This window comes from Cucurbita maxima, unplaced genomic scaffold (assembly GCF_002738345.1).
Source record: "Cucurbita maxima cultivar Rimu unplaced genomic scaffold, Cmax_1.0 Cma_Scf00020, whole genome shotgun sequence".
Lineage (NCBI taxonomy): Eukaryota > Viridiplantae > Streptophyta > Magnoliopsida > Cucurbitales > Cucurbitaceae > Cucurbita > Cucurbita maxima.
The window spans coordinates 1368937-1380318 of record NW_019272036.1 but is presented as its reverse complement, the minus strand read 5'-3'; the positions used below and the strand labels follow the sequence as shown (position 1 = coordinate 1380318).

Here is an 11382-nt window from a genome sequence, read left to right as displayed (position 1 = left end):
TGATTGAGTTGTTCCTAAATATCCTCTGTGAAGTACATAGAATTTTTCTTTACTCTTTGGAACTACCCCATTAGATACTGGCAATAGGTCTGCTTTGACCAAAAACAATGTAGAAACCGAAATAGAATTGATGGTAGGTTTCATGTGTACCCCTCCTTTTTTCTCGAATGGAATCAAGCGGATAGAGTTGAAATAATTTGTTATTAAGGGTTAAATCGTGGCGAATGAACTATAACCATCGTATCTCAAGCCAGCTTAATTTAAATCCTCCCTATGGGTAAGTTTTCCTTTATTTCTGTTTCTAGAGCCAAGGATCCAGCATTTGGATGTATGAGGTAGTGGAACTTGGAAAGTCCAATGTTTCAATTAAACCATTTGGTGTTTAGTTTTTACTGAGTTCATTGTTGTAACTTCATGCCAATTATTACCACATACTGTTGGGGGTCAGCATGATTACCGAAGTTTTTTGTACGCTAAAACAATGTGTCTTGGGGAAAGTTTTATCGAGTTCTTGTTGTAACATGATGACAATTACCATATAGATGGAGCTTTGACATGATAAGCAAATTCTGATCTGGTGTCTCGATTTTCTTAGTAGGTGATAGTCTAGAATAACCACCTTTAGATTAACACGAGTTTGCAGTTTCTGTCTACTAGGAGAAGGTTAAACATCAATGCAGCTTTCTTGATGTAATTTTTGCAGTAGGCTGAATGTAGGTGGGATCATCACATTGCCAGTTAGGTGAGTTGATGCAGCTTGGACTTGGGAATGTTTATTAGAGAGCTCATGAGGATAGGCACTAGACAGATATATATGATGGATTCGCAATCTCACTCGAAATCACAAACACCTCTAGAAACTGCTCAGCCTTTTGTAATTTTTTTTATTTCCATCCGAAGGATAATAAGTTTCATAAACTGGTCTTTTTATCTTTTGATAGCGTGTCCTTTTACAGTTGAATTCATCCTTTGTTTTTTCCTTTTTCATTCACTCGGATCTCTTCCATTTCATCGATTTTGTCCAGATCTTCCTTTTCTTCTGAAAAAAGGAAGGAGAAGTAGGTTGTGCTCCGATCTTCCTTTTCTTCTGAAAAAAGGGAAAGAGAAATAGGTTGTGATCCGTGTCATATGAGTCTTTTTCAGGTCAACCATGAACCCATGGAATCTAATGAGCAAGTTTCTGGTTCATGAAGATTATGGATTATGTACATTACACCACACAGAAGATAAACACAACACAATAGCTTAGGTTTGGACTGAAAAATTCCACATATTAATCAAACCCATATATGCAAAAAAAAAAAAAAAAAAAATCATAATTATCATAATTATCACTGTAAATAAGAATCACAATCGTGATTTATATTGACATAATACAAGTGGATTGATGGTCCAAGACCATACATATGGATAGATATAACAACTATTTATTATAACTACTATTTATTTGATCAATAGATCGATCACAAGTTTTTGGTTGTAGATCGAAAAAATCATAACTATACTTAAAGATTTTGTCAACTCTTTACGCTCATCATTTATCTTTTTCTATTGTGCATCAGTTAATACTCTTGGATTAAAGTTCAATGGAACTTCAAAAGTTGAACTACAAAAGTTTTAACACAAAAAAGCAAATGAGAAGGATTTAAAAAAAAAAAAAAAAACTATGACCATATCTAGACATTCTTCTACAAAATGAAGCATGTTCTTACAGAGCAGAATGTCGTGATTCTTCTACCTGAATTACTAATCTGAGCTAATCTCAAATAGGCAGAGCAAAAGATCTATATACTCACATCAGCCATAGGCAGTATTGAATACAAATGAAGTCTTATGAGTCGTGTTCGATACCAGAAGGCTGATTACCTTCCAATTTGAACTAAAAAGTAACCAAACATCATACAACTCTCTAACCACCACCAACCCAGTCCCCTCCAAATTCAATCATATCCCCTCCGAGTTCATCCAAGCAGTAAGCTTTATTTTTTAGGAAAAAGAAAAATTCTCAACTGGGCTGGCTTCTAGAACTTAACTAAGGAAATTCTTCATTTGAAGCTGTAAACAGAAACCACCATGGCTTTGCTAAATCCTGCAATCTTTCTTGGAAAATCATGGGAAAAATTACACTTCTTGTCCAATCAGTTCAATTCAAACATTTGGAATTGAAGGCAAACAAAGCACAAACAATAAACTCGACCTTGAAAATTTTTGCTTTTTTTTGCTTTTTTTTTTTTTCTTTTTTTCTTTTTTTAAATATATCTGTATGAATGAAATTCCAGGTAAAGATCAAATCAACTAAGCACCAGATCAGTTATTAAATTACAAACAGAAAAATACAAGCTTGTACAACAATGGTGCGCCAAACTGAATTTATGACATGCCTCTATGAGGGGATTTGCATAATACTGAGAATATGATCAATCTGTTCAGCTGTGCTCTGAGGATACTTGAGAAGCACACGCAAGCACATCCACCCTGAATCACAATTCACAAATTAGCGCTAACAAGTTTAGAGTTAAACTTAAGCCAAAGTAGATAACAATCAAAGTCCAGAGAACCTATTGAGCATTTTGGCACCATCTCAAAATCGATTCTAGACAACTTATCCCAATGATTTGCAACAAATTTACAGAAAAAGAAAATGGAAAAAAAAAAAAAAAGAACATTCTGATGCACATTATAAAATATGAAGCCTGGAAGAGAGGGAAACAGAAGGTTTCTTGAATTTCGTTCATGGAGCTTATCAGTTGAGAGACCAGCAAATAGAATTGGATGCCAGTCAGATCTTTCTCAAAATGTTCATAAGCAAATCCATTTTCCCATCTCTTGGTCTGTCTTACCTTCACCAACTAGAGATCATCTTCTTCCTACCTGTGCATCCCTATAATCAGAACGGAGATGGTTTTGTTCTCTACAGAAGGATTTCCTCTATTAAGATTCCTCCATTTTTCAATCAAAGAAGGGGCTTGGGGGTATGCTTGTTGCTACATCCAATGACTGTAGTCAGAGGGGTGAGAGAAGAATAATATAGAGATAACTAGCAAATTGATAAAAAAATTGAGAGATTTTTGTAAGCTATCCATACGGTGTACTTAATAGATAGGGGGAGAGCAACGGCTGATAACCTTTTGTGAGTTAGTTTTTGCGTTTTGTTTTGATGAATTAAGTCAAAGATAGATGGTTAAGCAAAGACAGAAGAATTCAGAGGCAGAAGTATTGATAGAAGAGTTTCAGGCCTCTTTATTAGCCTGAATTGTACCGCAGAGAAGAAAGACTGTGTTAGTAATGCGGTTGAGCTTGTGCAAGTGAAGTGTGTAGTTGGTAAAGAGTAAGGTAGGGTACAGTTGACAAGGCAAGCATGGGAGCATCATTCAAACGAAAATGCTAATCTGTGTTGAAGCATCATAAAAAGAGTACAAATAGTGGCGGCAAATTCTGAGTTTATTTTTATTGTTAGGTGGAGGAACAGACGTGATACTTCCATCAATATCTAGCCTGCATCCTATAATTCAAGAGATGACCAAAGAGGATATTTCTTTAGTGTGAAACTGGGAGTCATTTATCTCTTGATTGTCAGTTCGAGAAAAAAAAAAAAAGCCGATTCTCACTTTCTAGATCAGTAGTCGCTCACCTAGGAATCCAGAGGAACTCTTATGGCAACAGTTGTGCGGCTATCCTCCCTTCCTTTCTAGAGATAAAGTGATTCCTTACAATGTTGTGAAACCTATCTCTTAGTCTAATTGGATAAAGAAACCAATTTTTTAGGACAAACTAGGGGTTCAGAGGAAATTAAGTAGTGGACATTTTCTCATTCGCCCGAGAAAACAATTCCAGATTCTTCTGTAATGATGACATCTTTTTAAATAATAGCAATTGAGATATCTTATGTGAACTCCTTTCTTTAGTTTGGGAGATACCTGTTGATATAACCTATAAGTTTCATACAAAAAAGGCTGGTATGTTTGATCCTTATATATGATTATTATCTAACTAGACAGCTGAAAGGAATGATAGTAACCAAAACAAATATGAAAAGTATGATGAATAATAATAAAGAAAGAAAGAAAAAAAACCCTTGAGAATGTGAAAGGGACAAACCAGTCAAGCTGCGCCAAATCTCATGTCGTCATTGACAATTACTAGCATTCTAAGGCATATGTCGGAACCTGCAATTGAAACAAAAAGGCAGAAACAAAACAAGCCTTATAAGATTATTGCACAAAGAGAACTCATCAACAATGGGCTCAAATTATGGAAGCATGCATAACATAATTAACATCAAGTTATTGTTTTGTATTGTTGTAAGCACAAGGGTTTTAACTTTGTACTGTTTCTGATGATCATTTGGTTTGGGCTGGTTGTCTTACAACTTTTGTTGTAAATTCTCATTTTATCAACGAAAAAATTTCACCTCGTAAAAAAATCAACGAAAAATGTTGCAAATACATATCTATAAGATCGCCCGTCTCTCTAAATGGCCAAGAATTACTTCCAACTTTCATGTTAATGTCAACTAAGTAAACCTGAGGAACAATACATTATATGTCGGTTTGAATATCAAATCAGATTGACACACGCCCTTCATTTCTGCACTGAATATGAAAGTACAAAAAAAAGAATAAATAAAACCTAACAATTTCTCTCCATTCCAACAATAGTGCTAACTCAAGAAAACCCAGCATGGTATCCTATTAAAAAAAAAAAAAAAGTTTCTAGATAGGTGTAATTTTCTAGTTATCATTTACTGCTATGTTCGATAATAGTTACCATATTGGTCCGACAGTTACTGAATCAAACACTAGAGAGTGACATTTCAATGCAGAGAGGCTATGCCAGTACCATGTACATAATATGTTATGTTCACAAGTTTAAATTGATGAAATCGAAAAGAGCAATCAGCATGAAAATTCATGGGTAAGAAGACTTAGGAAAAAGAAAGTTCTCCGACTGTTTTCTACCTCAAGCATGTTTTCATCGAGAAACCCATACATTGAATGATTAATGGCTTGAGAACTGTCATATTGAAGGATCCTCAACTTTCCCTCCTGTATGGACAGAAAAAAAAAAAAAAAAAAGAACATCAAAGTTGCATCAATATTGAAAGAATAAAAGGAAAATACTAGTATTAAAAGAAAATAAATAAATAATTCAAGGAAAAATATTTAGCAGCTTACCTTGGTCCCGTAGACAACACCTCCTCCCACTGAGGGATGAAAACAAGCCACATTTACCTCATCCTCAGCACTCGGGAGCACTCTCACAAGTTCCATGTTAGAAACTCTGTAAACCTAAGTTGTCAAAGCTAACTTCAGTCAATTAAGATGAAAAATAAAGGAACATCAAAAGGCTACATAGTTGATATCAATTGAACGTTATATCATAAATGAACAGCAGCTGTTGATGTCAAACACGAAGTTATGTGCCAGTGCCATCATAGTTATAATATTGTGATTTATGATGACATCTATAATAACTGAAACCAAGGAAATAATGCCCGCTTGAGTACAACCATCATGAGGCCCACCATAAAACATCTTTAAAAAAAATTTGTCGATCCTGTCGGCATTATTAATATGTAGCATATTCTTCCAGGAAATATATCTCCAAGAATTACGAACACCAAAGGATTAGGTCTTAATAAATAGCATTGAAACTGCAAAAAGACCATGTCTTATCTTAGAAAAAGACAATGGCAACAAATTACAACTTCTAAAACCAAAGTCTTCACAGATGAAAAAGAAAGTTATATCGTGTGGATAAGAGCTTTACTTTCAAATAATGCACCAAAAATCAGCCATGCACTATTATCATATAGAATCAAAAGAAATATAATACATCTCTTCATTCTGCACGCATATAAAAAGAAAAATATTGGTGCACTCAATTTTATCCTGGTTACCTCAATTAAACAAAAGAAATGAATTTTACCTCAAGTATAGTGTATATGGGCACAGTTGTCTCTCCATCTACGACAACACTCTTAAGAAGTGAACTATGGCGACGGCCATAAGCAAGTAACAAGTGTTCAGATGTGGGAGAGAACTACAATTATAACAAGTAGAAACTTCAGTAAAATTCATTACAACTTATTTACCTTTATTAAACCATGAAAAAACGTAGCTTAGAAGAAACGAATGAAATAATATAAAAAAGGGTAACAAAAAGAAACAAGACCCAACCAACATGAAGACTACAAAGGAAACAGAACAAGAAAGCAAAAAATCATAGAAAAGAGGCCAAAGGGTTGATACAGCTTGTTTCCTTGGGAAGTTCTTTATTTTATAAGAAGCAAAGCCCTCATCAAGATGAACGCCACACAAGGCTCGGACTATCATGGATATCAAAAAAAAAATTAAAAAAAAAATGCATGGGTAATAATAATAATAATAAAAAAAGGAATCAGTGCACCACAGAATGAGAAACAAAATGGCTAAAGAAGAAAAAATGAAAAGATTCCAATGGCTGAGAATGAGAGACAAAGGATAATTACAGATTGCTTTGGTCACAAACTCCTAAAAGGAGGCAGTGAACCTATCAACCTCTTTAAAGATTCTCCTATTTGTTTCCTATTTAAAGCATATAAAAGATGTTAGCCTAATCACGAAAAATGCACCTGATTTTTTCAATTCTTAACTAAACATTGGACAAAGTTCTTACATTTAATGAGACACATTAAGTTTGCAAGGATAAAACTGTCGCTACATGATCTAGCACCGCTTGCACACTTCACTACATAGAAACTAAAGGTGATGGTAGAAGATGTTTTTCTTAATTTAAAAAAAAGGTCTCCAAGGATTTAAGCATAGAACCCTACAATATCATGCTCGTTTAAGGTACTTAACGGAAAATAACAGTCCTTATCATTAACAAACCTGTATAGATGTTAGACAATGAGCAGCTCTTATTGCTCGAGATGCTAGTACCATACCAAACCTATATACAGAAAACAAGGATAAGAGATAAATTTAAGCTATAAAAAGGGAAGGAATCAAGTGCTGGATACATACGTTGCCTCCTCCAGGGAGTATATCCTAAGCTCGTACATGACCTGCTGAGCAGAAATCGGGTGTCGTGTAGGTGATGTTGCAGCCCCAGTTGCATCACTATTAGCATAGCTTTGGAATCCAGGATCAGCTTCCATATGTGGCAACATACATGCCACACATGCTGCCAAAAATCTCCCACAAGGCGAAAAATGGGCACCCATTTCACTGCAAAAACATAATTTGTAGATAGCATTAGATGGTTAGTCAGACCAGAATCCAAGAATAAGCTAAAATAAAGGCTTTCCAATCATCCCATACTGTAAATCTCCCAAATAATGTCAACTATCTGGCAGTCTATCTAGCTGTCGATCTATCTATATATATGTACACACACATACAAAAACTAGTTGAATGACACAAAAGAACATACCTACAGAGAACTGCATGTGGAATGGCTAACCGACATCTTTCATCATTCAGTGGAGCACAAGGATTTTTAACATCATGTGACCATATCCTGAGTTTCACGGTACAAGGTAACTCTGCGGCAGCTGCTGCAGCCAGAGATGCAGCAAGCTCAGACTGAATTCTACTGACAATGGGTTGTGGATCACTTTCGTCAGGAATTGAGTTACTCATAGTAGCATCTTCATCTAATCCACTCACAGGCATAGGCACACGAGAACGTAAGGAACGATTTCTTGAACTAGATCTCCTACCACCTCTACTTTGGCCAGTGCTGGTAGGAACTAATGAAGCAAGTGGAGCATGAATTCCTCCTATATCAGATGGTGCAGAAGAATTTTCACGAACATCATCACTGTGTGACCGAAGAGCGTGTTGATTAGCTTGACTTTGGCCAATTAACCACCCTTGCAAGAAAGGTAGTTCCCAAGGGTCATTGAAGGGAAAATTTTGATTATTCCTCACTTCAGTCTGCACTTCCATATGCTCTGAAGCATCCACAGCTGTTTCTGAAACTTCTGTCTCCATTTCACTTGTGTAAGGATTGGTTCCAGTTTCTTCTGGAACTGGAGACGAGCTATTAGGTTCAATGGGTGACAACACGAGTTCATACTGTCCTGATGGGGTTGAATATGTTAAAAGCCGCACTGAAGCAGAAGGATCAACTCTTTGTAGTCTCCCAACAGCATGATCCGCTTCCATTCGCTGCATGGACATTCTCCTATTCTCTTTAGAAAATGAAGGCCATATCAACAGAGGAAAGGACATCAAAGGAAGGCCATCCACCAAGCTAGAACGATCAGAAGAATGTGCATCGGCAAAATATACAGTAGGGGGAGGATATTGCACATATCCAGGAGATGTTGCTAATGTTATGGCAGATTCTGATGAGTCGAGATCATTGACCTTAAGAACACATTAATAAGAAAAATTAGAATAAGTGACCGAAAGGAGGAAAATTTAGAAGACAACAAAAACAATTTACCTCTGTTAGAAGACAACAAAAACAATTTACCTCTGCTGTTAAAAGGAATTGGGCTGCATGTGGGTGAAAATGCACAGCACGCAATGATCGCCGTGTCCTTAAAACAATGGTTGGCGAGGGTGTCTCCCCTTTTTTGTTGTAGTGCCAAATGTAAAGCTGCATAAAATTTAAGATCAAGATTGTATAATGGAATGCACTTATAGAGTTATATATTTAATTCCCCATTTAAAATCCTCACCTTATGACCTGATGCCACAGCAAGAAGCTCACCTTGTGCATGGAAAGCTATGGATGCAATAGGACGATCTGCATGGAGGAGCACATGGTTGAACAATAACTCATATAAACATACAAAAATTTCCAACTATCCAACCATTCTGACAAGAAGATGCAAAGAACTTGGAGAAAGAAATTACAGAAATCACGAGAGCCAATGCATTCTGCAGTGTTTGCATCCCACAGTCGAACATCATAATCCAAGCTTCCACTAGCAACAATTTCGGGGTACAGCGGATGGAATCTGACCTGAAAGAATAGCAGAAGATGAATGCAGAAAATTGGAGCAACTTGCCACACAGATAACTATAATCAATGAAGCCATGGCAAAAAGAAACTAACGACTAAGCCACATTCGCAAAATATGTTAATAAGTATACCCAATGAAATTGACTTTTAAAGAACAAATAAAAGGCTAAATAATCCACCATACTATTTTTTATATTAATCTATTTTATAAAAAAAATTGAAGAATATTATACTATTGATCACAAGTATGATAAGCTGAATGAAATGAAAGATTTCTTAAGAACAAAGAGTGCAACTTTCATGCTTACCACCCAAGGGGTTCTTCGGTGGCCACTTAGCACCTTTAAGCAGGTCCCAGTCTGGCAATCAATGATTTTTACGGTATGATCTCCACTGCAGGCATGAAAACAATAAAAAGAAATAAGCATCTACATTAATTATACTAAACATGGAGCTTCATCACTACACTGTAGCAAAAAAAAAAAAAAAAATCCCTTAACAGCAACTCACTGCGTAGAAGCAAGCGTTCTCCCATCAGGGCTGAATGCTGCTGCAATTGTTGACCTTGGAGGAGGCAAAAGAGGACAATATTTAGCTGAAAGATGTCGTAGTGATTCAGCCTCGACCCTGACAAGATTCCAAGTTTAATAACACATCCCAAATAAGGGCCGAAGTAACAAAGAGGAAGTATCACAACATAAAATGGCAGGATAAACAAATAAGCAAAATATTTCTCATTATTTCATTTATTCCATTAGACATTCAGATGCATTATAAGAAACAAAGCACTACCATGAGATAAGACCCCGCTTAGCATCTCTGGCTGCTTCACATCTTGGCCCAGCCGGATCACGTTGGCTGTCATGAGAATCTCCCCAAAACCTCCTCAATGATCGTTTAGTTTGAGGAGAAACCTCCCTCTGGGCTAAAAGTTGAAAAACATTGCCGACTCTGAAAAAAAAGAGATCAAAGTTAGGCAGTAAGATGAGTTAAGTCTGCAAAACCCAAGAACCCTAAATAGTAAATGAACTATCTGATCTATATATCACATCAATATAGCAAAATCCCATAAGCCAAAACAAGTTCCAATGCTCCATGTCCTCATGATGATAATTATAACACCAAGAATCCTCGTGTTAATTATAGACAAAGAAGAAATTTGTAAAATTTCAATCATACTCGCAGTTTTATTTCATGGGAGAGTTGAACAATCAGCATAGTAATGAAAACTCTCTCCTTTAACTAGAAATACACAGGTCAAGTCCAATTAGATCATTCAATTAGCCGTAGCTACAAAGTACAAGCCATCGTCGCTCCATCCCCTCGACCCTCCGAACTCCCAAAGACCATGGCAACGATTCCATGCCAAACTACTACTACAGTAGCACAAGAAACTAAAATAGCACTAGAAAATCAAGAAAGACTAGTTTACCAGAAAAAAAAAAATCAAAATTTGTGTATTTAATCAAACTTCGTGCGCTCGATTAACATTTTCCCAGATAACTTTCAGGCTGGGGGAAACACATCAAAATCTTAGAAATTCAGACCCAAGATTTAAGAAATCTTGACCATACATATTTCGATCCTCGCACAACCCAAACCTCCCGCATAAGAAAGAGGGCAATCATCCATACAATCAAAACACGAACATCGCATCGAATAATCATTCAGTCCCACCCTCACCTTTGCCTGCTCAATGGATAAGCCGGACCAGGCTGAGAAACGTGAGGCGGGAGCGGTGGAGTCGATGTGGAAGGAGAATTTGATTCGTCAAAAACCCCGAATGAAGCTGTCATCGTTTACAATAGAAAACGTCATGCTCCAAAACTCTCCGGCATTTCGATCGGGAAAAGGGAGAAATTGGAGGAAATGAATCAAAATTCGAAGTGAAATAGAGAAAGGTGCGGTGTTGTATTAATTTAGAAGCAATGATCGCCAGAGAAGATAGAGAAATTCAGGCGAGGAAGGGCTTTAAATTATCGAGAAGGATCTCCTGCAAGAAGAAGAAGAACGCATTCCGGTGGAAGAAAACCTAGAAGAAGAAGACGAAGAAGAAGACGACGAAGAAGAAGAAACGAAGCAGAGATCGAAAGAGAAAACCTCCTCTGAAAATCAAAATGTTTTTTTATTTTTATTATTTTCTTTTTCTTCTTTGAAGAGTTCTATTCACACCCGCAACTACAAATTGCTATTTACACCCACAATATTTTAATTTATCCCAATTAATTTTAAATCTTATATTAAAACAAATAATTAACAATTAAACCCATCACTAATTCTGAGCTTTTTAATTTTTAAAATAAAATCTTTTTTTAATCTTCTTTTTTCAATTTCAATTTCAATTAATAATTAATGTTATATTCATCTTTAATAAATATAAATATAATGTTTTCATTTATATATAAAAAAAAATATATACAT

The 11382-nt window shown here is 36.0% G+C and overlaps 1 protein-coding gene across 1 annotated transcript; it reads right to left on the bottom strand.

The window, feature by feature from the left end:
- Positions 1–1792: 1792 nt before the first annotated feature.
- On the bottom strand, positions 1793–11063 carry LOC111494728. Its single transcript, XM_023144700.1, has 15 exons — positions 10645–11063; positions 9754–9912; positions 9472–9588; positions 9270–9354; positions 8853–8961; positions 8675–8742; positions 8467–8592; positions 7417–8357; positions 7008–7211; positions 6873–6933; positions 5929–6042; positions 5175–5288; positions 4959–5045; positions 4099–4166; positions 1793–2475 (listed from the first exon to the last, which is right to left on the bottom strand). Exons 1-14 carry the CDS (start codon positions 10755–10757, stop codon positions 4140–4142), a joined length of 2325 nt encoding a protein of 774 aa, XP_023000468.1. The 5' UTR covers positions 10758–11063; the 3' UTR covers positions 1793–2475; positions 4099–4139.
- Between the last annotated feature and the right edge of the window lie 319 nt (positions 11064–11382).